General features: G+C 34.3%; 6 protein-coding genes across 9 annotated transcripts; 4 read left to right on the top strand and 2 right to left on the bottom strand.

Annotated features, from left to right (window-relative positions):
* Positions 1–453: 453 nt before the first annotated feature.
* On the bottom strand, positions 454–7,183 carry LOC105189706 (insulin-degrading enzyme-like). Of its 2 annotated transcripts, none has more exons than XM_011151982.2 (14): positions 6,981–7,183; positions 6,165–6,662; positions 4,643–4,857; positions 4,221–4,481; positions 3,680–4,057; positions 3,304–3,416; positions 3,030–3,180; positions 2,835–2,945; positions 2,645–2,765; positions 2,071–2,274; positions 1,632–1,927; positions 1,325–1,543; positions 894–1,134; positions 454–806 (listed from the first exon to the last, which is right to left on the bottom strand). In XM_011151982.2, exons 1-14 carry the CDS (start codon positions 7,144–7,146, stop codon positions 517–519), a joined length of 3,264 nt encoding a protein of 1,087 aa, XP_011150284.1. In that variant the 5' UTR covers positions 7,147–7,183; the 3' UTR covers positions 454–516. The 2 variants fall into 2 exon arrangements, with proteins under 2 accessions (XP_011150284.1, XP_011150285.1); XM_011151983.2 differs by having other exon boundaries at positions 454–797.
* Positions 7,184–7,717: 534 nt separating this feature from the next.
* On the top strand, positions 7,718–9,372 carry LOC105189705 (40S ribosomal protein S2). The gene is made up of 3 exons (XM_011151980.3): positions 7,718–7,871; positions 8,361–8,703; positions 8,817–9,372. Exons 2-3 carry the CDS (start codon positions 8,362–8,364, stop codon positions 9,303–9,305), a joined length of 831 nt encoding a protein of 276 aa, XP_011150282.1. The 5' UTR covers positions 7,718–7,871; position 8,361; the 3' UTR covers positions 9,306–9,372.
* A 532-nt stretch (positions 9,373–9,904) lies between these two features.
* Positions 9,905–14,573, top strand: LOC105189703 (CWF19-like protein 2). Its single transcript, XM_011151978.3, has 10 exons — positions 9,905–10,527; positions 10,805–11,224; positions 11,311–11,823; positions 12,798–12,909; positions 12,979–13,121; positions 13,190–13,255; positions 13,326–13,634; positions 13,727–13,882; positions 14,054–14,236; positions 14,349–14,573. The coding sequence occupies exons 1-10, from the start codon at positions 10,366–10,368 to the stop codon at positions 14,481–14,483; spliced, it is 2,199 nt and encodes a 732-aa protein (XP_011150280.1). The 5' UTR covers positions 9,905–10,365; the 3' UTR covers positions 14,484–14,573.
* A 7-nt stretch (positions 14,574–14,580) lies between these two features.
* LOC105189704 (protein arginine methyltransferase NDUFAF7 homolog, mitochondrial) lies at positions 14,581–16,389 on the bottom strand. 2 transcript variants are annotated; one of them, XM_025305534.1, is made up of 5 exons: positions 15,982–16,389; positions 15,768–15,875; positions 15,412–15,696; positions 15,213–15,329; positions 14,581–15,125 (listed from the first exon to the last, which is right to left on the bottom strand). In XM_025305534.1, the coding sequence occupies exons 1-5, from the start codon at positions 16,297–16,299 to the stop codon at positions 14,598–14,600; spliced, it is 1,356 nt and encodes a 451-aa protein (XP_025161319.1). In that variant the 5' UTR covers positions 16,300–16,389; the 3' UTR covers positions 14,581–14,597. The 2 variants fall into 2 exon arrangements, with proteins under 2 accessions (XP_025161319.1, XP_025161320.1); XM_025305535.1 differs by having other exon boundaries at positions 15,412–15,624.
* A 1,595-nt stretch (positions 16,390–17,984) lies between these two features.
* Positions 17,985–18,760, top strand: LOC109504460 (40S ribosomal protein S27-like). Its single transcript, XM_019844447.2, has 2 exons — positions 17,985–18,209; positions 18,442–18,760. The coding sequence occupies exon 2, from the start codon at positions 18,443–18,445 to the stop codon at positions 18,698–18,700; it is 258 nt and encodes an 85-aa protein (XP_019700006.1). The 5' UTR covers positions 17,985–18,209; position 18,442; the 3' UTR covers positions 18,701–18,760.
* Positions 18,761–19,024: 264 nt separating this feature from the next.
* LOC105189701 (cell division cycle protein 123 homolog) lies at positions 19,025–21,774 on the top strand. Of its 2 annotated transcripts, XM_011151973.3 has the most exons (6): positions 19,026–19,445; positions 19,537–19,641; positions 19,965–20,187; positions 20,317–20,439; positions 20,562–20,818; positions 20,952–21,774. In XM_011151973.3, the coding sequence occupies exons 1-6, from the start codon at positions 19,236–19,238 to the stop codon at positions 21,012–21,014; spliced, it is 981 nt and encodes a 326-aa protein (XP_011150275.1). In that variant the 5' UTR covers positions 19,026–19,235; the 3' UTR covers positions 21,015–21,774. The 2 variants fall into 2 exon arrangements, with proteins under 2 accessions (XP_011150279.1, XP_011150275.1); XM_011151977.3 differs by lacking the exon at positions 20,317–20,439 and having other exon boundaries at positions 19,025–19,445.
* The last annotated feature ends 3,260 nt before the right edge of the window (positions 21,775–25,034 follow it).

Raw genomic sequence — 25,034 nt, 5'->3', positions numbered from 1 at the left:
TCATACTAAAGTATTTTTTTTTTGGAAGAAAAAATGGACCGAATTAATTCACACACCTAATATATAATTCAGGAAGATTAATTTAAACTACTTTTACAGGATATGAACTCACATTTTATCTATAATATGTTAATGTCTCTGTTATTTATTAATTTTTTGCTGAATATAACAAGGAATATACGAAAGTCATAGCAAGAATGTCACAACACATACAAGTTTCTAACCTTTTGTTCTAGATGAAACATAAAATATAATAATAGAAAATAATAATAATAATAGGAAACGATGACATAATTTCCGGTAGCGTTTCCTGCATTGTTAGAAGTTGTAACGATGTTTAAAATTTAAATAAATAATATAAATTAATTTACAAAAACTATACAATAATGTATTATATATTAATTTATAAATTCATCGTGAATTTTTTATAAATATTGAATATAATGAGGAAACGAGAAAAAATTCTTGGAATTAATAATAGTAGATAAATGTATCGCATATATATAATCAATTTTGTTAATAATGATTTCGAGGTATAAGAGGGAACAAACCCTGGCTGTTTCTAAATGAAACAATATCCTTAATTATCTCAACATCTTCATATGAGTGATCGGATGCTTCAATAAATTTCTTATACTTTCCACATATACCTGAGTAATATTTTTTAGCTGATTCGAAACCCAATTGCTTAGTAGTTTGAGACAATTTCGTATCTTCTTCAATTACGTATGTTTTACTTTGTTTGGTTGGTTCATCATCCAATTTTGTGCTTGGATCAGGTTCTTTGTGTTGGATATCTATTTGTACTTAATTTTTTTTATTAATTTACTATTCAATAGCTTATATAGAATTTAGAGTTAGTTTTTCATATTTGATATTTATTTATACTTTACCTTTTTTAGTTGTATTGTCATCTAATAACATATTTGGAACAAATCCTTCATTTGTGATGTTTATATATTTATAACTTAGTTCAGCTGATGTATCATTGAGCAGTGCAATATTTGAAAGAAATTCTTCATCCTGTGCTTCATTTATTTCAGGTGAATCTTCATCTGATGATTCATCAGATATGTTTTGAGCAGGTTTTATATGCACTGATAATTTACGTCGTGTCTTCTTATCTATTAATTCCTAAAAAATGAAATATTAAGTATAAATTAAGTATAAAATATAAGTAAAAATATTTGCCATTAAAGTGAAAGTATTTAATTTTAACGGATTTTTTAACGGATATATTTCTTTTTAGTATAATACGACGTTGCGTAATATCTCGTAAAATGTTGACGTAAGTAAAATATACTGAAGAGCAAAGAAATATTACACTATAAAATGTAAGTAATAATTTTTTCGTTATAGAATTGTTTTTATCCACTAGCATGTCGTTTTCATTTTCATACTGATAGTATTGATATTTTTGATTCAAAATTTCACTCCAGAAGAAAGTGCTTATATCATCGAAATCATGCGGTAGTACGTTTTGTATATACAATATCTTCTTTTGTTTCTCAAATTCTTCGTCAGAAATGGCGGATATGTAATCCTAAAATACAATGAGCCGAAAAAAGATTATTACATATATTTGAATAAAATTATAACAATGTTACTGCATAATTCGTTATTATGCTTACCAACATAGAGTTTACGCATAAATCAATCTTTTTGTCGACATATTGCGTTTCTTTTTTGTCACTTACGACTAAAATTGCTAAGCCATGCGTTATCTCTGAGGCATGCCTTACAGTAAGCACTTGATAGCCCAATTGTTCTTTGGTTTTTAAGATATTGATGCAAAATTTGGAAATTATTTGTACCACAAGTTTTAAGAGTACATTCGACTGTGTTGTTTGCATACCAGCTTGATAGTAAACCAAAGTACACGAATCTTTATAATGTGAATTTTCTATTGGAAGTACAAACTGGCGACCTACAATGTGCGAGTATGCGCTAAAATATCACATTAAGTAAATAATACGAACTGACTTTCCCTTTATACTTCACTTTTTAACTGACTCAAAAGATATATATTTCTCTATGCATTCTCCATATAAGTTGTTTGTTGTTGCTTACCGTTTTCTATACAAATTTCACGAGGCAGCGTCAGATGCCTTGGCGGTAGTGATGCCGTACAAGGAAACTTCTTGAATGCATCCAGGATTAATTGAACTATGTTCAAAGCTTCCAATTCGGTGACATTACCGTATATTAAACCTTCTAAATGTATTTTTTTGGAAAATTGCTGTACGAATTGTTTGAGTTCCTGAATAGTAATATCTATATAACATTATCATAGAGACCTTAATAAATGAATATTTGGATACATTAAAAATTTAATTAATCAAGAAATTAGTGTCCTTTTTCATATAGTTCTTAAGGCAGAAAAGAGAGAACGAATGAACCGAGTGACGGTTAATTGAAAATTGTCACTTGAATATTTAAAAATATATTACATTTATATTAATAAAATTCTTTATTTCGTTATTTATGTAAGCAATAATTGATCTTTTATGAATGTCGTATATAACGCAATATGCTTAAAATGGGAAGAATTTAATCCAAGAGAGAGAGAGAAAGATAAAAGTAGATTTTTATGGGGCAAAAAGCATTATCGTTGTTTAATAAACAGTGACACATTTATACATACTTTTAACTTCATTTAATGATTCATGAAATAACCAAATTTTTTGTCCTAAAGCAAAAGATAAGTAATAAAATGCTTGAATATTCAGGGAATATTTCTTAAAATCATTTAAATCCTCGATATACTGTAAATAATTATAGGTAAGCATAATGTGTGTTGATTAAAAAAATATAGTTTATTTTGCTATACATACATGTTCTTTAGCTATATCAAATATTGTATGTTTGACATCAAAGTTTACCATGTAATTCAGAGTTCCTTTTAATAGAATGTCTTGCTTATGATCATAATCGCTTATAATGATCTAAAAAAGCGAGTAGCCTTCATACGACGTTGTCCAATAAAATTATAATGTTTATTATAATTGGTATATTGTTATTTTACTTACTGCTATTCCAGATTGACTATCGCTTTCTCTAAATCTCATTTGGAAATCAGCTGACTTCGCAGCGATTTTTTGCTGGTTGAGATACTCACGTAGCATGTAGAGAAATATTCTGTTTAAACTGCAATTAAACGGATCGACAGAGACGAGTGGGCTACAAATGGGAAACATGAAAGATAAACGACACTTTTCAGGATTAGTATTATCTATGATCGTTATGAATAATCATCGAATTAATCGATTAACCGTATAACATATTCAAGATATATTTGCATACCTAACGAAATCAAAAAATATTTTATTTCTTGGTGTTGCGTACGTATTATCTCTTGCATACCAAAGTCTTACAAATGGAGTGCATTTTATAATAGAGGGAATTGATGGTTCTACCTGCAAATTTCTCCGTTATTAAAACATATTGTGACATAGCAAACATAACGTAGTATAATCAGCATCGAGAAGTCTATGAGAAAATCAATTGAAACTCTAGAGTATTTCATTCACATAAAATTTTGTTTCGGAGGAAATTTGTAATAGGGTTTAATCATAGTACTTTGCAGATGATGATTAATAATTAGGAAATAATTATTTGTGATTACCTCATTTGTTGGGGATAATTAGGACATAATTAGGAAATAATTATTTATAATTACCTTTTCAAAAGCAAAACGAGGAGCCTCATATTTATTCTTAGAAGTGAGACTAAAAATTTTATTTCGAGTTTCGTGCCATTTCTTAATTAATATTTTCTTTATTGGCTGTTTCATATACATAATACCGTACCATGGTTCTCTCTTCATCGGTACAGACTCAAAATGTTTTGTTATCATGTAAATTGTCATGTTTGTCGGCTGTAAATAGCTCATCATTAGTGCTACTTCTTCTTTGTCCCATTTTGAGATAATACGTTCCGCGGTCAAAACATCACTCATCGGATATTGAAGCAGCGCTTTGGCATTTGAGACTATGTTTGAGAAGGATGCGGAGATTTTGTTGTAATGAAAATTTGCGTTAATAATAATCTTGTAATTCTACAAATACCATATTTATTTATCATTTAAACATGTAATATATAGAATAGTATAAGCAGAATATTATAGAATAAAATGTCGAGCAGACCGTGATGCAACTTAAGAAGTAAAGGTTCTCTTCATGAAGTCTATGAAAAAAAAAGATAATAGGTAGATATCTTACCCTACACATTTCATCGATTTCTTGAGATTTACTAAGTTCTTCTTCCAACCAATTAAAGTACTGGAACACTAATTCGGCGATATCATCGAGATATTTGAACTTGTCTTTGGTTAAGTTCAAATGAATACTGAAAAAATTGTATCCTTTGCAAATAATATCAAGTTTGCTCGTAAGGGAATCACACCAACCCTTAGCTTTTAAAATTGAATATAACGATCCTTCCCCTTCGTACGCAAGAATGTAGGAAATATAAGACATAGGCTACATTAAAGAAAAAAAAGAGCAAGCAATAAAAAAAATATATATATAAAATATAAAATAATATATACAATAAATTAATTATATATCGAATAAAATATCATATATACGCATGTATTATTAATGTGTTTTGTTAGTGTAAAACACTGACAAAATTACATTACCTTGGACATATATTTTTCTCGCAAGTCAGGTAGACTAAATGACAGCACTAAAATATTAGTGTTCTCCTTTGAAGTTATGTATATTAAACCAGGATGCGGTTTCTGGACGTCTTGAAATTTATAAGGTAGTATATTTGGCGGTATTATCTGAATTTTCTTGTTCGGTATTTTATGAAACAGCTTTACTACTGTTTTTTCAAGATTATTCACATTCTCTAAATATAAAATTATTTTATAAGTTTAAAATGTAGTCAACTTTACGCATAATTAAAATTACTATAATATTTCTGCTAAACAGACATGTTGCACAAATTGTATAAATTTCACGTATGAATTTACAGATAAACAATTTGTAATTCATTTTTTCAAAGAAAAACAAATGTCAAAATGTTAAGCTTATCCTTTAGATTTTTGTTTCATTTATTTTAGTGATTAAAATGTTTGAATTTTTCTTGACAAGTATAAAAAATTAAAAGTGTATAAAACTAATATATGCAGTTATATAATTCTATACTACAAAACACAAATAATTTTTGTAAAACATTTAATTATGGAGGCACGAAATTCTTCTTATAAACTATTAATAACAATTATTACTTAGCATCCCTTACGGAAAAAACACTCAAATATCTAACTCAATTATTCGAATTTACTCTCAAATTTGAGTGTATATATTCACATTTGAATGTATACACTCACATTTGAGAATAAATTCGAATAATTGAATGTAGATACTCAATATTTGAGTGTTTTTTCCGTAAGCGATATACGTATTTACTAATACATATGCTAAATCTATCGTGTTATTTGCATATACAGGGTGTTTGATAGCTGATCATGCAGACGAAAGTTGGAGATAGATTGGATGTAGCCGAGAAGAAAATTCATGTACCATAATGTCAAATTGCCAATAGTTATCGAGTTATTAATTAAAACATGTGAGCCAACGAGCGCGTAGAGAGCGAAGGGCGACCGCAGTAAGCACATAGACATTTGATACAGGCGGAGTCAGCGAGTAACGGTAGGCGAGCGCGCGCGGTGAGAGGCAACGTAAACAACAAGAGGCGAACGCACGCGACGAGGAGCGAGCGAGCGCGAACGACAAGAGGCGAGCGAGCGCGAACGACGAGGAGTGAGCGAGCTATAAGGAAAAAGCTATAAAGAAAAAGCTCGCTCGCTCCTCGTCGCGCGCGATCGCCTCTTGTCGCTTACGTTGCTCCTCGCCGCGCGCGCTTGTCTATACCGCAACTCGCTGACTCCGCCTGTAACAAATGTCTACGTGCTTACTGCGGCCGCCCTCCGCTCTCTACGCGCTCGTTGGCTCACATGTTTTAATTAATAACTCGGTAACTATTGCCAATTTGACATTATAGTACATGACTTTTCTTCTCGGCTACACCCAATCTATCTCCAACTTTCGTCTGCATGATCAGCTATCAAACACCCTGTATATACAATATGTCTGCAACTAATCTGTTAACTATCTTTATGTTTATCACTTATAAGTAAGCTGGCGCTTTACCATTACTAAAAACACACAATGACATAATGTTAGCTGAATAACGTCCCTGGAAAAACGATGCCAGTTTTTCCTTGACATCGATACCGTATTTTTTCGGATTTATGTCCAATGTTTGTTTATTGCCTATTTCGAATTTAGAAACAACTGGATTCTGAACTTCAATTTGTTTTCTCAACTGACAGAAACGATTTGCATCGTATACTGAATATCTCTTATAGCACTTCGAATCTATAATGTCCACCTCTCGCTCAATCATAACTCGTGAAAACAAAGGTGCTATGAAGGCCTGAGCGAAACGGTCTAAAGCATATTCTAACTTTCCCAAATTTATTTCAAAATAATAGTAGGTATGATCTATTCTCGCCTCTGCGCAGATCATACCGCCGTACTGCGATATATATTCCTCGAACTCCTCAGGATATTTCTTCGATCCCAGAAGTAACATGTGTTGACACAAATGCGCTAATCCTGGCAAATCGTCCGGATCGGAAATGTATCCTATAATATTTTAATATTTAATCAACTATCTATACAATCCGAAATTTCCTCGTTGCTAGTGGCTCATCGCTTAAAATGGCATTAATGTATTAATCGCATGGTTTTCGTGCAAATAAGTTAATGAAGACATAATTTATAGAATTAATAGTTAAGTATAATTAAATGAACCAAAGAATTCGTTTGGTGTCATTTTTATCCCAAAAACGAGATACGGAAACTTTTCGATTAATATGATATTCATATAGATTAGGAATCTAGTATCGTATTATATATGTTATACAAAATACATTGTGTTTATATATGTTGCATTATAATTACCAACATCGACGACGAGCGCAGCAGAACTTTTTTTGGCCAATGGATCGCTTATAAGAAGCACTTGCATATCATTAGTGAGTGTTAAACCTTTATATAATTTTTCGTCATTTTCCGGCTTTGTTATACGATTGTATTGTAGTTTCACGTACTTATGCGGAAATACCATGTTTATACTAAGCTTTTGCTTTCTATAATATCATCTGTAAAAGGATCGCGACAGAAATATATAGACTTCAAGATTAGAACAAGTGACCTTTCAATCTATAATATTTGCTGTACTGTTTATTTATAAATAGGATGCGACATTTAAAATAAGCCCTCTATTCCTTAATATATCCAAAATGTATACATATGTATATTATATAAAAGATATATTTTATATAAATTCATGTGCTCTTCTTTGAACATGAAAGATAGCATTTTTTGTTTCCTTCAGTAATTTTCAAGAAATAATTTTTCTTTTGGATACGTTTTGAAGTTTGTCGTGGTAAAAGAACCGCAAACTTTCTTCCATTGATTGTAATTGGGACACGCCATTTTTTAATGAAACACCAAAGAACATAGCAATCGAGACTTTTCGAGAGATCGTACTCGAAATTTCGACCAATGGTTGCGTTCAGAAAACACAACGGTTGAGTAATTCGTCAACGTTATTGGTCTGAATGTAAGGATCTAACAGTAAAGACCAAGACTATTCGCTCAGTGAGCGCTTTGTTCTCTGAGTGCAGCCAATGGTGATTAGTGACTATTGGTCTTTACTGTTAGATCCTTACACTCTGACCAATAACGTTGATAAATTACTCAACCGTTGTGCAACCATTGTGTTTTCTGAACGCAGCCAGTATTTCTTCCGTGCTTTTACGTGTAAGCACGTGCCTGGAAAAAAACAAAGTAAGTAATTGAAACGATCTTTTGATCTTTTCTCACATATATTATAATAATGAGTTACATTTTTTATCTTTCATTTAAACATAAAAGCCAGATCGAACATGAGCAATTTCTTAGGAAATTTTGCGTATATTAGAATATTTTGTCAAATACCATCACCATGCTTTGACATTGTTCTTACCAGTTTTTACAAACATGAAATATAACAAATATACCTCTTCCGGATTCTTCTCTCTTTTCCGATGAATTACTCAGAATCAATAACTATATATTTTATCTAACTGTGTTGTACTATATTTGAGTTTATACTTAATAACTGTATATAATAATTTATGTAATTAGTTATTGTAACATATAGTAATTACAGTAATATGCTAGATGCAGTAATTGCTAGTAACATTTCTATATTTTTAATAAATTATAATTTTGGAAATAACTTTTAAGGTTATATTTTTATTAGTTATACTTGTAATACATTTCATCACATTACAGAATGGCGGACGCTGCTCCAGCCACTCGAGGAGGTTTTCGTGGAGGTTTTGGTTCTCGTGGAGGTGATCGTGGAGGCTTCAGAGGTAGAGGTCGTGGTAGAGGCAGAGGACGTGGTCGTGGTCGTGGTAAAGAAGACAGTAAAGAATGGGTTCCTGTTACCAAACTTGGCCGTTTGGTCAAAGAGGATAAAATTCAATCCTTAGAACATATCTATCTGTTCTCTTTACCCATCAAAGAATATGAGATCATTGACAAGTTCCTGGGAGCTGAACTAAAAGATGAGGTGTTGAAAATTATGCCTGTACAGAAGCAGACCAGAGCAGGTCAACGTACACGTTTTAAGGTAATTAAAAATTTCAATTCATCATTGTAACATGTTGGAATTTATAAAATTAAAATATGATAAACAAACGATGAACATACAATTATAATAGAAATGCTTAAAATATTTTACAGGCCTTCGTTGCCATTGGAGATAGCAATGGTCATATTGGGTTAGGAGTAAAGTGCTCCAAAGAAGTAGCTACTGCTATTCGTGGTGCTATCATTCTGGCCAAGCTGTCGGTAGTGCCAGTACGACGTGGCTACTGGGGTAACAAAATTGGTAAACCACACACAGTGCCCTGCAAAGTCACTGGTAAATGTGGCTCTGTACAGGTGCGTTTGATCCCAGCACCTAGAGGCACTGGTATCGTCTCTGCGCCGGTTCCCAAGAAGCTACTTCAAATGGCTGGCATTGAAGACTGTTATACCTCTGCCCGAGGTTCCACTTGCACACTTGGTAATTTTGCTAAAGCTACTTATGCTGCGATCGCAAAGACATACGCCTATCTGACACCTGATTTATGGAAAGAACAAGCTTTAGCCAAAGCACCATATCAGGAATTTGCAGACTTTTTATCAAAGAATCACAAGGGAGGCACGAAAACAACCGACGTTGTTTAAATATACATCCCATTTCCATAGGATCTCTTTAAAAATTTAGAAAATAAATCTTTTATTTCCTTCTTTCCCCAGTGTCTAATTTGTTAGAAGTGTTTTACGTACCTTAGTACATTATTCACAATAATAACCAAGTCTACATATTTTTGCACCATGATTGTTAATTATCAAGAAAATTACAACGTTTCTTCAAATGTTATTCAGAAAAAAGTACTTGTAACAGAAAGTAAATTCGTTTATAAAAATAATCAATATTCGTTGCAGTGGTTTTTCGAGTAATCCAATGCAGGAGATGCATAAATGTATAAAACGAAAAGTCGAGGACTGTTCTTTTTAGCTGAAAAAGATTGCACTTTTTACTACTAGAATAAAACTAATATATAAATTTGAATTGAAAAGAACAAGAACAAAGTTTTAGCGTACCACTAGTTCAACTAAAATGAACAGACTCGAAAATATTATTAGGCTTGTTCGTTTTATCTGCACTGCTGAACTGGTGCAGTAAGTTGTGAAGTGAGAAAACCTACGTTTGTCTCACTTTAACTTAATGCAGCGATGCAGACAAAACGAATAGGGTACCTATTATGGAACTCGTCGGAATCGATTCCGATCGAATTTATTCCGTTATTTCCTACATTTCTATTGTTTTTTCTAGGGGAAACGGAATTATTCCGATCGGAATTGATTCCGACAGGTTCCATGATGGGTACCCAAGCTATTAATAACGATTTCTGTATCCAGAATTACAAGTGCCTGATGAGTACTTTGAGTATCGCTGGAAAATGGTGAACGTAGTTCACCTCCCTCCTGTCTTATGAGTGCTGATTGAGCGTCCGTGTGGAACCGGCTTAAGACTGTCATGTTGCGAGAACTTTTTGCACTCACTGATCTGCTCTAAAGGTGTAAATAAATATAACCTATTATTTTTACTCCTTTTTTTGATATCGGAAAGCTGAAAAGTTTAACACGGGTTTATAATACATAAATAATTGTCATTTGAAAGAGCGAGTGTGTTATCAAGACATCCTAATATAGATTTTCTACTCTAATTTGCGTTTTCACAATGTACAATAACGAGTGCATAAAAACAAACCACAATGAAGACTCTGTTCCACATCTGAATAAAAAATCTAAGAAATCCAAATCTAAGAAAAGGCAAGCTACCAAAAAGGAAAAGAAGAAATATAAAAAAAAGAGGAAATATTCGACATCATCTTCAAGCAGTGTGGGTATTAAAAACTTTAATTTTGATTTGCCATTAGAGAAGAAAACCTAATTTTTAATTAAATCTTCCCCAACATTGTCTAACAAATTTCAAAATTGAACTCTAGTTTCAATATTTTATGTTAACATTGTGTCATTGTTTGCTTCATTTTTCAAAACAGAATATAAAATAATTGAGCTCTTAATCTATAAGAGTTTAATATCTTTCAATTTCATTAATATTTCAGACTAATTTTATTTCTTACCATAATCATAAAATTATGTGATATATTTCATAGGAGAGCTCTGGCAGTGATACATTGGAATGGGTGGAAAAAACTAATGAAAATCAAACTTCTCCATATGTTATTGAAAATCCAATTAGCAAAGCACAAGAAAAACAGTCCAAAAGAGATGAATGGATGAATATAGAAAGTTTTCTTCCATGTACATCTAAATCTGAAATAGCAAAACAGAAATCTGATACAAAGGAAGAAGACAAAACAAGAATATTTCTGGATAAACCAGGACAAAGTGATAGAGAATTGAATCCATACTGGAAGGATGGAGGCAACGGATTACCTCAAAGTAGCGCAGGAAGGTTTGATAATCAGTCAAATCTTGATGCAAATTGGTTAAAAAAAAGTTTTCGTCGTGCCAAGGAACAAGCTCTTAGGGATGGTAGAAGTCTAGAGGAAGTAGCTGCAGAACGCTGGGGTGTAAGTTAATTAAAAGAGTTATAGTTATAATTAATAATTAACGAAGAATTGTTAAAGTTATTTAAAATTAAAATGTTTTTATTCAGTCACTGGAAACTATACAAATGATGATAGCTAAAGCAGAAAGAATATCGAATTCTGAACAAGAAAATTCCTATCATAAGAAATCACATAACGATAGCAACAAAAGTTCATGGAGGGCCTCTAGTTCAAGAAGAAAAAACCACTCAAGATCAAAATCGAGATCTAAATCCAGATCCAGATCTAGAAGCAGAGAGCGAAATAGAAAGCATAGTACACACTACTCATCACAGAGCACAAGACAAAAACAAATGTATCATAAACCTAAAGAAAATGACGATTATTATCAGCTGGCTGCGCATATATCTAGCAGCAGTCGTGTAAAAAATTGGAAGAAAGATAAAGATGATAGAAAATATGAATCTGAATCATCCTCATCTAGACTGAAAGAAACCATTCCAGATAGGATCAGTGATACAAAAGAGGTTGATAAAAAAGAAAATACAGATATTTTGTCAGAAGCAGAAATGAATAAGTTGGGCGCAAAAATTATCAAAGCTGAAATAATGGGTGATGAGGTATGCTTTGCTACTTTATCATGTTATTTGATTAACTGTCATTTAATTTTCTTATATCCGTTATATACAGGATGTCCATTTTAACTTTCGCATTAAAAAATCTCGAAAATTATGAAAGATATTAAAAGAAGCTGAAACACGTTTTCCATGATTTCGAAGGGAAAAGAGAATGGCATGATCAGTTTTTTATTTGGAGGGCATTTTCAAGGTCAGTTGAAGGTCAACTTAATTTTTTAAAATAGAAAGCCCAATTTTTTATTATATCTTATTTTTCTATCAATTAATTTTGACAACTTTTGTCTGAAACATTTTTTTATTTGCTTAATATTTTTTGAAATATTTAAGGAAAACTTGCTAACTTTTTCAACATTTAACTTACGATATCTCGCTAACTATTCGTCGAGGGAAAAAATAGTATTAGATTTTTTTACTTTATTTACTATCAAGAATATATTACTATAATAGTGCCCTAACTCTTGTTAATTTAATAATTTTGAAATTTCCAAAGGTCGATAAGTTAACAAAAGTTAGGGTACTATTATAGTAATATATTCTTGATAGTAAATAAAGTAAAAAAATCTAATACTATTTTTTCCCTCGACGAATAGTTAGCGAGATATCGTAAGTTAAATGTTGAAAAAGTTAGCAAGTTTTCCTTAAATATTTCAAAAAATATTAAGCAAATAAAAAAATGTTTCAGACAAAAGTTGTCAAAATTAATTGATAGAAAAATAAGATATAATAAAAAATTGGGCTTTCTATTTTAAAAAATTAAGTTGACCTTCAACTGACCTTGAAAATGCCCTCCAAATAAAAAACTGATCATGCCATTCTCTTTCCCCTTCGAAATCATGGAAAACGTGTTTTAGCTTCTTTTAATATCTTTCATAGTTTTTGAGATTTTTTAATGCGAAAGTTAAAATGGACATCCTGTATATAATTCTATGTTTACTCGAATGATTTAATTTCTCTAGGAATTGGCAACTCAATTCAAGGAACAATTAGAGCAAGCTAGAAAACTTGCTGCCACTAACAAAGCTATTGTACAGAAAGAAACTGTGATTCTTACAAGAATAGATGCAAAAGGTATGCGTTTTTTTGCATAGAAAAGTAAAGGATTTTTATATTATGACTATATGCCGAATTTTGTTTTAGGTATTGAAAGACCAATTCAACCTAGAAGTCAGTATAAACAATCCACGGAAGGTCATAGAAGGAAGAAAATTACGGAGACACATGTATCCGGCGAGAGAATGCGTTATTTCGCTGATGATGATAAATATTCCTTACAAGAAATGGTAAGTAATCAGACAAGTTGATATCTAGAGAAATATCTAGTAATTCTTTGTAAATTTTTCCATCGTAGTTTCAACGAGAGAAAGGAAGATCAGCGGATGAAGATGAGGCGATGTTTACCAAGTACGCTTCTAAGGTAAGCTGACGAACTCAATTTCGTGCTGTTAGCGTCGAAAACACGTTTTCTACAGTTCTCATTCTTGCAGAGTGCAGATTATATGGACGATATGTTCGAGCAACAAATCGCGCGAACGAATTTGGAAGCGAAGGATGATAAACGAGATCGTGCACTTGCGATTAGAGAACATAAGAATTTATCCAAGCGCCTGGATAACTGTTGGTGGTGCCCCGACTCGAAAAATATGCTGAAGCATATGATTGTTACAGTAGATTCCATGATTTGTTTAAGTTTACCCGCTTGCGATTCTTTAACTACAGGTCACTGTATATTGACGCCTATACAACACATAACTTGTCAATTGCAATTGGACGAGGACGTATGGGAAAATTTAAAGGTAATTATAATTATAATCATTATAGTTTTTTTTAATATATAAAATTTGGTATATCAAAGAAATAATTATCAATTTTCCTTATACTTTTGCAGGAATTGAAGGGAAAATTAACGACAATGTTCACGAACGAAGATCTTTATCCGATATTTTTTGAAGTATATAAAAAGAGACACAGGTTTTCGCATATGCAGTTAGAATGCATCCCTTTACCTAAGGACATTGGCGAGTCAGCACCAATGTATTTTAAGGTATATCATTTTATTGTAATATATCTACATAATGGTGAAATTTTATTTTTAGAGAAATTTTAATAATATGCGTGATATTATTAAAACGTCATTTATATAAATGTATTGCACATATAATAGAATATCTACGTATGATGCATCTATATATATTTTTCGGCGTTCTATTTGTAGAAAGCATTGTTGGAGTGTGAAACCGAATGGTCAATGAACAAAAAAATTATTGATTTAAAGAACAAAAATATACGACATGCTGTACCAAATGGTCTATCATACTTTATGATAGAGTTCGCTTCACATCCTGGTTATGCTCATGTAATCGAGGACGAGGAAATGTTTCCGAAGAATTTCGCCGAGGTGAGACTTATGCAACCAAGGAATTGTTCCTATTATTAATAGAAAAACATGTTTTATGGTTTTACAAGTAAATGTAAATGAATACATTGAAATTATGTTTCTTCAATCGTAGGAGGTGATAGGTGGGATGTTGGATTTAGATTGTAATTTATGGCGGAAACCAAGAAAACAAAGCTTTGATGAGCAAAGAGTAAAGGTGTTGGAGTTCACAGAAATGTGGAAAAAATGTAATATTTTGCAAGGATAAAATATTTAATGATATTGTTTGTACTTGTATAAACTTGTGTATAGGATCCTATTTGAAGATATTCTATAGCTCTTTAATATACAAATAAAAACCACCTAAATTTAATATTTTAATTTAATTTGATGAATCTGCTTTGTCTATTGCCTTTACCTCATCCTCAAATCCTACTACTGGCCATTTTGTTAAATGATCCTTTAAAACAAATGGGAAAAGAGTTAACACCTTAAAACAATTTCCCATTTTATCTTTGTCAGTTATCATGTGATATCCTGACTCAATTTGCTGCTTTTGAATACTGGTAGTATTTTGCAAAAGTATTTTTAACCGTAAATCAATGCCAAGATTCCTCAAGAATCTTCTTTGTGTCACAGGACCAAATGTGATTAATCTATTATTTTTCTGTGCAATTTCTTTCATTAATAAGAAGTCAACATCAGCAGTCAAATCTGCAGTTCCAGGCCTCAACAAGGGATCATGCAATTTATGTTGATAGAATGCACGAAATGTATCACTTTTTTCCCTTTCATGACCATAATCAATAACTAATGCAAATCCTCCACATTCCCATAAAAACTGGGACATGTAGTCCATTATAACTAAACACTGTGGACTTATCTCCACATGATCTCTTTTCTCATTTGGCTGAAAGAGATATTGTTTCTGTCATATGTATCAATTGTTTATATAATGTAAGCTAAAATTTATGATAATATAAAATTAAATGCTTACAGGTAGATACACTTTGCAAGCTGCTGTCACTGTTTGTGAAAGCACATATCGAAACCTCTCTTCATTTGTTTCTTGTACTATGTCTACTAAAACTTCTCTCCAACCTTTATCAGTTTTCTGAAATCAAGAATTGCAATTTATGTGAGAATGACTTTCTGCATTTTACATGTTGATATTAATGTAAATATCCTGTTTTTACCTGAAATTTATGTATTGGCAAGGCATCAAAGAACTCATGTGCAACAAATATACTGAAATTTCTAGGTACATCGTTGATAGAATAATACCAATACATCTTTACTCCTCCATTTTTTGCGATACCTTCTTTGTAATAGGTTACTGATGATTTTTCATTTGCATCGGCTATTGATTCGTTGTTTCTGCTTTCTGTGCATAATTTTTCTGCTTGAAGCTGAGATAGAACAGGGCTAATTTCAACCAAATGAACTGATACCTTATCCAAAAGATTCAACTTTTTAAATACCTATAGAATAGATATTTTATAAAATTCTTATCACATAATTGACTTAGAAAAATGAAAATATACAAATATACCCGTAAGATATCATTGATTAGAGTACCTCTTCCTGGACCCAATTCCACAAGTTGAACAGGTCCGTTGGTAATTTTTCTCCATTCATTGATTATCCAGATCGCTATGATCTATCAATAACAGTTAACATAGTCTCCTTTTGTGTGGCAATTTCTTTCTGATTCAAGTAAAAATATAATTGTACATGAAATTAATCTAATGGCAAAAGTTACATACTTCTCCAAAAAGTTGGCTGATTTCTGGAGAAGTTGTGAAATCTCCTTTCTGACCAAAAACATCTCTAGTCATGTAATAACCTGCGGTAGGATGGATCAAGATTTCCTTCATATACTCAGCAAGTGTTATGGGGCCGCATGCTAATATTTTTGCATATAATTGTCGATACAAGTCTAACTTTTTGTTGTATGCATCGCTCCCTGAATGTAATCTCCTGAACATAGTTCGGTTTTCAAAATGATTCATTTTTATATCTATTAATCGGAGAATATTAACACATCTTCCGAGCGTGCGACATACTTTAATCATGTTAAACATGGTAAATATCTGATTTACGTCTTTTTATAAGAATTATTTACGAAATAATTGCTGATGCTAGTACGAAAAGGACTTTATCACAATGGTGTGACAAAGCCAGACAAAACTTAAAATATGAAGCTGATATTTCATGCGTCGTATGATATATTTATCAGAAATGCTGATTGGCTGTCGGATAGAGAATATTAAGCCAGCGGCACACGGTGCTTGTTTTCGTGCTAGATTGCTTGCTGGATGAAAATACTGCGTTCTGATTGGTGCATTTCCATCCATCTTCGGAAATGTACCAATCAGAACGCAGTATTTTCATCCAGCAAGCAATCCAGCACGAAAACAAGCACCGTGTGCCGCTGGCTTTAGAATGCTCAAAGCAAATAGGGACTTTGGAGATATCTGATACATGAAAAGTTAGCTTTAGGTTATACTTTTTTACCTTTAGTTGGTAGTGCACCATGTCCCATGCATAGATGGCTGCGTTCTGATATTCACTGCCAGTACTGAAAATCTATAATATATGTGACACAAAGTATACATTTTCAATACTGGCAGTGAATATTGGAACACAGCCGACATAGGAATATAGGGACAGAGCATAAGCCCATAAGATAGGCGAGGGGAGTTGTGCTGAAATGCGGGGGGCGACTATGCCTAAAGCCCTAAACACAATGGCTACGTTCAGTAGAACAAAGTGATCAGAGAGCGCTTAGTGATTATTGTCTATGATTGGAGCATTCTTTTAGATTTTTCATAGACCTAGAAGTATTTACCAATCAGGAGCGAGATTCAATGGAAAATCTAGTAATGTTCAACTGTTGAGTCTGCTGAATGCAGCCAATGATCAGTGAGCGTTTAGTGATTATTGTCTGTGATTGGAGCATTCTTTTAGATTATTTATAGACCCAAAAGTATTTACCAATCAGGAGCGAGAATCACTAAGTCCTCACCGATCACATTGGTACTACAACCGCTTACTGAGCGCTCAATGAGCTTTTACATTTGATTGGTATATTCCTTTAGACTTAAAAATATACACCAATCAGATGCAAGAGTTCACTTAGCGCTCAGTGAGCGGTTGTAGTACTGAATGCACCCTTTGTTTTGTTGAACGCAGCCAATGCCAGACAACAGGCAATAAGAATAAAAATAGACCAATCACCATCGACTATTACAAGAATAATCTATTGTGATTGGTCTATTTTTATTCTTATTGCCTGTTGCCTGGCATTATGTTTAGGGCTTAAGTTTCATTGGCTACAATAGTGCGCATATTCAGAGTGTGTGATGCAACGACTTGGCTGTCACTGGCAAAAAGTAAATGTAACAAAATGATAAGAACTATTTACACTGACAGTATTTTGCAGAGGTTATGCATGTGTCTTTTTTTTCATAATTTCACTCACACACAACTTCATACACATATACATTTATGTATATATCAAGTATTTACACACGGCACAACCACCAATTAGATTTGGGCACAGTTTACCTCGCCGCACCGTCCCACAATGGTTAAGCCCTAAACACAATGCCAGGCAACAGGCAATAAGAATAAAAATAGACCAATCGCAATAGATTATTCTTGTAATAGTCGATTGTGATTGGTCTATTTTTATTCTCATTGCCTGTTGCCTGGCATTCTGTTTAGGGCTTTATCCGCCGCAACTCTATGCTTTGTCCCTATATTCCTATGTCTATGGTCCCATGTCGAGCCAAATGGTGTGCATCTAAGTGTGTTACATATACACAACACATTGAGTTCTTTATTGCTCGTGGTGTGAGATTCCTAACCTCAAATACGCCATTGTTTCTCCGCTTAAAAAACTCGTTCTACTGACACGTAATTCCAATTTTTGGAATTTTCTACACTCAAAAACAAACTGACTGAGTATATTTCTTAATGAAAATATCAGGTAAGACCGTTGAACTGAATATTTTTATCCAAGTGTTAAAAATTTACTGGAGTGTTAAAAATTATTATTTATCTTATTCTTTTGAGCACTGAGTATTAATATTTATACGCTGTAAGATTATGCCGCAATGTCGCGCATATGTTTTTATTTTGACAAATGTAATTGAATATATGAATGTAATAGAAGCGTCTATAAAAGAGAATACTTTTTTAAAAATTAATTTATTTTGTAGGATGCCGTTAGCTAGAGATTTCCTTCATCCAAGCCCCATTGAAGAAAAACGAAAGCATAAACTGAAGAGGCTTGTACAAAAGCCTAACAGTTACTTCATGGACGTCAAGTGTCCTGGTTGCTACGCAATCAAAACAATATTTTCCCATGCACAAAGACCAGTGGAATGCGATGGATGTCGCACAATATTATGCACCCCAACAGGTGGAAAAGCTCGATTAACTGAAGGTTGTTCTTTCAGGAGAAAAGTACAATGTTAGGGTAGAATTTCATATTTGGGAAAATAAATACAAAGTTATTTTGTACATCTTGTACCATTACTTTGTGTTGTTGAATATGACCTACCATCTTATAAGTTAGTATATTATGTAAGATATTAGTTATATGTAGTTTTATATAACGGACTAAAGAATTTTGACGAAAAATTTTAAGACAAGCTCCCAAACTTTAACGAGCCCTACAAAATTTCTGTTAAGATAAATTGATTTTTCTTTTGCATTAGCCGGCGCAGTGGAGCTCGTTTTATATAGAAAGTTGCGAAATTTTGCTATATGCACGTACATCTATCATATAGTACGTGTATCTCGCATTGTTTCACGTTTTATCATCGATAACATAACATAACCTTCAATGCGCCACTGATTTAACCTTCGACAGTTCTCTATCAGAGAAACTCTTTTCCCGGTGACGAGCAATAAAGTTAACTCTCGGAACCTTCTTCTATGCGTAAAAACAAATCGACCGAGTATATTTTTGTTATATTTACAGCAAATATAAGGTACAGAGTTTAGAAACATGGTTAGCGGTTTGAAATCGGCATGTTCCTTTTCCTGTTGGTACCCAATATTCAAAGAAGATTCCTTGAAGGCTACGATTCTTCATGTTCCCGATGATATTTTGAAATATTTGGAACACGACAAGTTCATGTTGCCGCTCGAGACGACGAGATCATCGCTAAAAGACTCTGAATGGAGTGATGGTTCACCGGTAACCAGTGAGAATGAGGTATTTGTTGATTCTATTCATTAGACCATCTACGCAAGCGGCATAAAATTAAACAGAGAAATTGTAAGGATTTGTTTAAATATCGTTACAGATGATGGACTGTCAACCGACATTTCCCATATTCAGTCAAAAAATACAAGATATATTAGATGAATATGAAGCGATATTCATCAAGAGCAACTGGAGTTCACCTATGGTAGACTTTTTTCTATAATACATTATATTGCAATGTACTCACTTGTAAAAGGGCATTCGTCAAGTCTATATTTTTTAGTAAATACATAGAATATATATGAAATATACAATATAAAAGCTGTTAATGATGCTTTACAAATTAAGCTAATCTATTTTCATGCATATTTTTCACAAAATGGAGCTATAGATGAAAAATATTTTTTGTTTAATTTAATTAACTTTGTTTCTTATTGTATTGAATTATATTAACAGTCTCACTTCAAGAAACTGTCAAATTGAACTGAATAATTTATAAATATATGATTGCTCGCAATCATCTTGCAGGATGCAATGTGGATTGTTCCGACGAGGACTCTCAAATGTAAGACATTAGAAGAAGTCTATTTGCTACTGAAGAGTTCCGACAGGATTGCCAAGGACTTGAACACTGCAAGGACTCTGCAAGATCACAAGAATCCCCTATCATTCTACTTGGTGCTGAAGCAATGGCAAGATATCGACCCATGTACAGAATTCCGCTGCTTCGTCGTGGACAATGAGCTGATTGGTAATTTATCAACTCCCGCACTTTCTTTCATCAACTATTAAATTTTATTCAATATCAACTGCTCTTTTTCGCGTCTCTGCCTGTTGTTACAAAGTCAACTTTCGCGATAACAAATTGCATCTTATGCAGCTATAAGTCAAAGAGACATATCGCAGTACCACAAGTCCTATGAGTCAGAAAAATATAGTATACAGACAGACATCGAGAGTTTCTTTTTGGAGCGCATTAAAGGCAGATTTCCGCTGCGTAACTGTGAGTAGCGTCCTACCAAGGTTCATTAACGATATCGGAATTCTCATGTAATTGTCTCGCTCGTTCACGAGCGACATATGCGTGTATATTCGCCGCCTCCGCAAGGTTGATCTCTCTTGCAGATTCCATCGACGTCGTTCGACGTGAGGATCGCGTGAAAATTGTGGACTTCGGGCCGATCGACGAAGCGTCCACGGAGCAAACGCTTTTCACATACCAGGAGTTACAAGAACATACGAACGGCACACCGGAATTTCGATTCATCGGGGAAAAAGTGGGCATTCAACCGAAGATGTCCACGCACTTTTGCATTCCGCAAGAGATCGGCGAGTTCTTCCGGTCAGGCGACAACGTGTCATTGTTGAATATTATTCAGAGGGTACGCGGTTCTTCCTCTCTCCCTCTTTTAGCCCTGACTGAGGAAAATGCATGCGACGACACTTGGCGGCTTACTCCAGTATTATCCTACATTCGTTAACGCTTAATTAATGTTTCGTTTATCTTAACTGCAGGAAGTGGAAAGTCAACGGAAAGAGGCTGAGGGCGAAGGCGCCGATGCTTCGGAAAGTACTTGATGCACGCGCCGCGGTGAGAAACGTTTCTCAAGATGCGTATAAGTAGCGCAGCCGGGGCTCTCTTACACACAGGCATATATATATATATATTTACGGCGAATTCAAGTGAAACGAAGGAATGTAAATTCTCGCGTCAACGCACGATTGCGTTATCCACTCCGAGAAATCTGATACTTGCAGGAGCGATGGGCTAATAGATGTACGCTCGGTTATACACGGCGAATTGCATTCTACTCGTTAATCACTATATATTACAGTTCATCTCTCCGTCGCATTATGGAAGTCGCATTATGAAATCGAAGCCAATTACACCGGCGAATGATGGGACGATTAATCGAACTTGTTCAAGCTACCTTTATATAATCAGACTTTTTAACCCGAGACATTCTCCTTCGCGTGAGAGGTCTCAAATTTAAGTAAGAAATTTACCTGCAACTTCCAGGAATATATGGCAAACTTGTCCAAAGATTTGAGCTAATGGATGATGTGTGTGTGTGTACGTGTATGTTGTGTGTGTGTGTGTGTGTGTGTGTGTGTATGTGTCGTGTGCGCATGTGAATGAACGTACACCGACAGAATGTTTAAATACAGAACTTTCACTTTTATTCTGCCAGATCCTTTTTCTATCATTACATTACATAAAACGATTAAAGGCTATCCTATCGCTTGAAAGAATTATCATAATATTGCAGTATTTTTTCGAGCCATCGACCTTTACCGAGCGACGTCCCTTATATAGAAAATATGTCTTGTTTATGTACAATATGCAATCCTTAATACTTCAGTTTTTTTTTTTTTGAAAAAGGATCTTCGATATATGTACCTCCGGACAAGTTAATACGCTGTACAGTCATATCCACGGAGAGTATTTTCATCTTTCTTCTTCTTCTTCTTTTTCTTTTTCTTCTTCTTCTTCTTCTTCTTCTTCTTCTTCTTCTTCTTCTTCTTCTTCTTCTCTTTCTCCCTCATTTTCTCTTTCTCATACACTCACACTCGCATTCTCTATTTCTCTTTCATTCACATCCTCTCTTTTCTCGATTTCCACAGAAAAGAAATCCACTCGGTCAACTACTGCTTGTGTGCGATTTTATAATTTCCCACTGGACCACGATACATTCCTCAAAAACCGACCCCGCTCCCGCAAAACGATTCTGCAGCTTCTCGCATCGCATCTCGGATTTTGTATGTACAATATACGGTCAAGGATTAAAAACGAAAAATGCAAAATTATAAATTAGAAGAAAATCTTCTTGAAAGAGTTGGGAAAACCCCTGTATATATACATATATATACAGCATATGTACATACACGTATCCATAAAAAAAGAAAATTTGCAAATTAAACATTGATAATTATGCATAAATAACGTTTATGCCGTAGGACGTATAGTTATTTCCTTCCCTAAAAAAATCGCAGTGCTACAAAAAATGATAAAATCAGTGCCGAAAGAGAAAAACACATCTCTTTGGCTACTGCTTTTTTAAAAAAATAAATATTACAAGTATGATTCTATTTTTCCCTGGCATTGTGTGTATCGGAAATAATTGCAAAAATCTAACGATCTCTTAAGTACCGACACAAGTGTTTCTTTAAGTTTTACATAAACAAATCGCACACCTCCTCGAGCAGGCGTTTTAAGAACATGTAGAAATAATAAAGAGAAACGAAAGAAATTATATCTAATTTCACCTGGACGTGTTTAGCGAAACGAAGATCCGAAAATCGATACGCGAAGAAATTCAGCTCTCGGCTGCATGGTGAAACGAACACAACAGAAGAAATGGAAAACAACTCAAGACTCGATAAGTACAGTACGATGATAAAAGTTGCAAAGTCGCTTCGCGAAATGAAAGTCTATCTTGCAGAGTGTTTCCATTGTCTGCGAGCGAAATACGGCAGATACACACGCCTCGTCTCGCTGCCTCATTATTTGGAAAGCTCTTCCACGTCGGTCGCGGTTGCAATTTGTGCATCGGTTTCTCGTTCAATGTACACGCAAATACCACAGTTGAACGGGTTTTACATAGAAGGTACCAAACGCCACGCCAATTCCACAAATCAGAGAAACGAGAAATTTCGTATGCGAGTGAGTGGTTTCCTCCGGAGAGATGCGTGCGCGCGCATTCACTCCGTACTTACAGAGTCGTTCTCAAAACTGTCAAGCGAAATCAATTATTATAATCCTCCATCCTCTCTTTTCACAGAGAAGAATTGCAAGAAGGTAGATGCAACGAGAGTCGAACTTTTTTGATAACTTTATTTTAACTGGTTCTTCAAATTGTACTTAACAAAATTAATCAATGGACTTAGATTTCTCAACTATAGCCCGCGTGTAATATTACGTATAAATAAATAATAATAACAGTTCCTCAATATGGCGTATTTATAATGGATAATTTCTATTACCGATTAATATTATCAATTATAGATATGCGTGATATAATTACAATGTTATAAATGTACAGTTATGTAAAAGTTGATGTAAAAGTACGAGAACGACTGGTCGTCTTATTCTTTTTTTTTCTCTTTCTTCCTTTCTTTCTATGCCCCGCTAAATTCTCTCCTCGATACGTTCTATAGATTCTGAGATGATAGCAGTCGGAGTGCCTCATGTATATTCGCGAAAGATGACGGTACCCGAAAACGTCCTTTCGAACGAGACCGGCGCTTGGTTCCCTTTACATAAAACCCTTCAAGTTCCTCAACACACGAATTCCGGGAGGCGGTCCTCCTCCTCCTCGAGAGATCGCGAAGGGGTCGCCCATTCGCAGCGGCGCGTCACGTTCCCGAGAGAGACACTTGGTACAATTTTCTTACAGTGTATATGTATAGAGCGCGGAGTACCAGCTAGTAGAGAAATGTTCTCTCCGCGAGACTCGTTTGTCGAGCTTCGTCTTTTCCCTTTCTCATTAATTATTTTCGTTATGTACACGGGAGCGCTTCCCCTCGCGTCGCGCATTCAGAGATGACTGTACTACCGGTCTCCGTCTGTCCGTACAATCAATTTTCCCCTTAGGATCATATGTGTGTGTGTGTGTTTATATATATATATATTATTAATGTACACACAGATATATATATATATATATGTATACACACTCTTGTTCATCTCGTCCTCGTTCTCTGCTCATCGCGATTTTATGCTGTTCGCTGATCGCTCAAATTATGCGCCTCAACTGATTTGTGCTAAACGACAATACGTAGTTTAATGAATGTACGTTTTGCAGGTGTATGGCCGTTCGCTCTCTCTCTCTCTTTCTCTCTCTCTCTCTCTCTCTCTCTCTCTCTTGCTCGCTCGCTCTCTCCCTCTCATCTCTCATCCATACTTCTCACCCTTCGCTCATTCGCATATCTCATATTTACGCACGCATTTACACTTGTCGCTTTCTGCTCTTGCTACACGTCGTTCGTCTTAATGATACTAAAGCGACATACGACACGACTTGTTTCATTTTTTCTTGTGTTTTTTCCCTCCTCATGTTTCCTTTCATTTATCTCCTCTCTCTCGCTCTCACTCTCGCACTCTTTCTCTCGAATACTGGTAGGGTGTTGAGTGACAAAAACAGTAGTGTCTTAACAAACATATGATACAAAAACTCTTAAGTTATCGCTTAACGACCAGTGTAAAGCGGGTTGTTTAATTTATCGTCCTCTCTCTTTCTTTATCTATCTATCTCTCTTTCTCATTCTTTATTTCTTTTCCCATCCCCTCAATACCTCTTCCTTTCTTTAAGTACCTGAAGAAACTTGCTCTGAGAAATCTCGCCACGATCTTCGAAATCGGAGATCGAGGCCGGTGCAATCGCGACCAGGTCCTGTATGATCCTTGCTGCCGCGACCAGCACATTTATCCTTCGTCTCTCGCGTCCTCAGTATCGCGAGGCTCGATTCGCCGCGATCATACCGGCGACAATTCTCAATTCTCCCTTTAAACTTACGATTCCCTGCGTTCCCTGTCCGTCTCTCTCTCTCTCTCTCCTCTCTCTCTCTCTTTTTCTCTTTCTCTCTTTCCCGCTCCGT

This window comes from Harpegnathos saltator, unplaced genomic scaffold (assembly GCF_003227715.2).
Source record: "Harpegnathos saltator strain DR-91 unplaced genomic scaffold, Hsal_v8.6 scaffold7, whole genome shotgun sequence".
Taxonomy (NCBI): Eukaryota; Metazoa; Arthropoda; class Insecta; order Hymenoptera; family Formicidae; genus Harpegnathos; species Harpegnathos saltator.
This window is presented reverse-complemented; position numbering and strand designations above follow the sequence as displayed.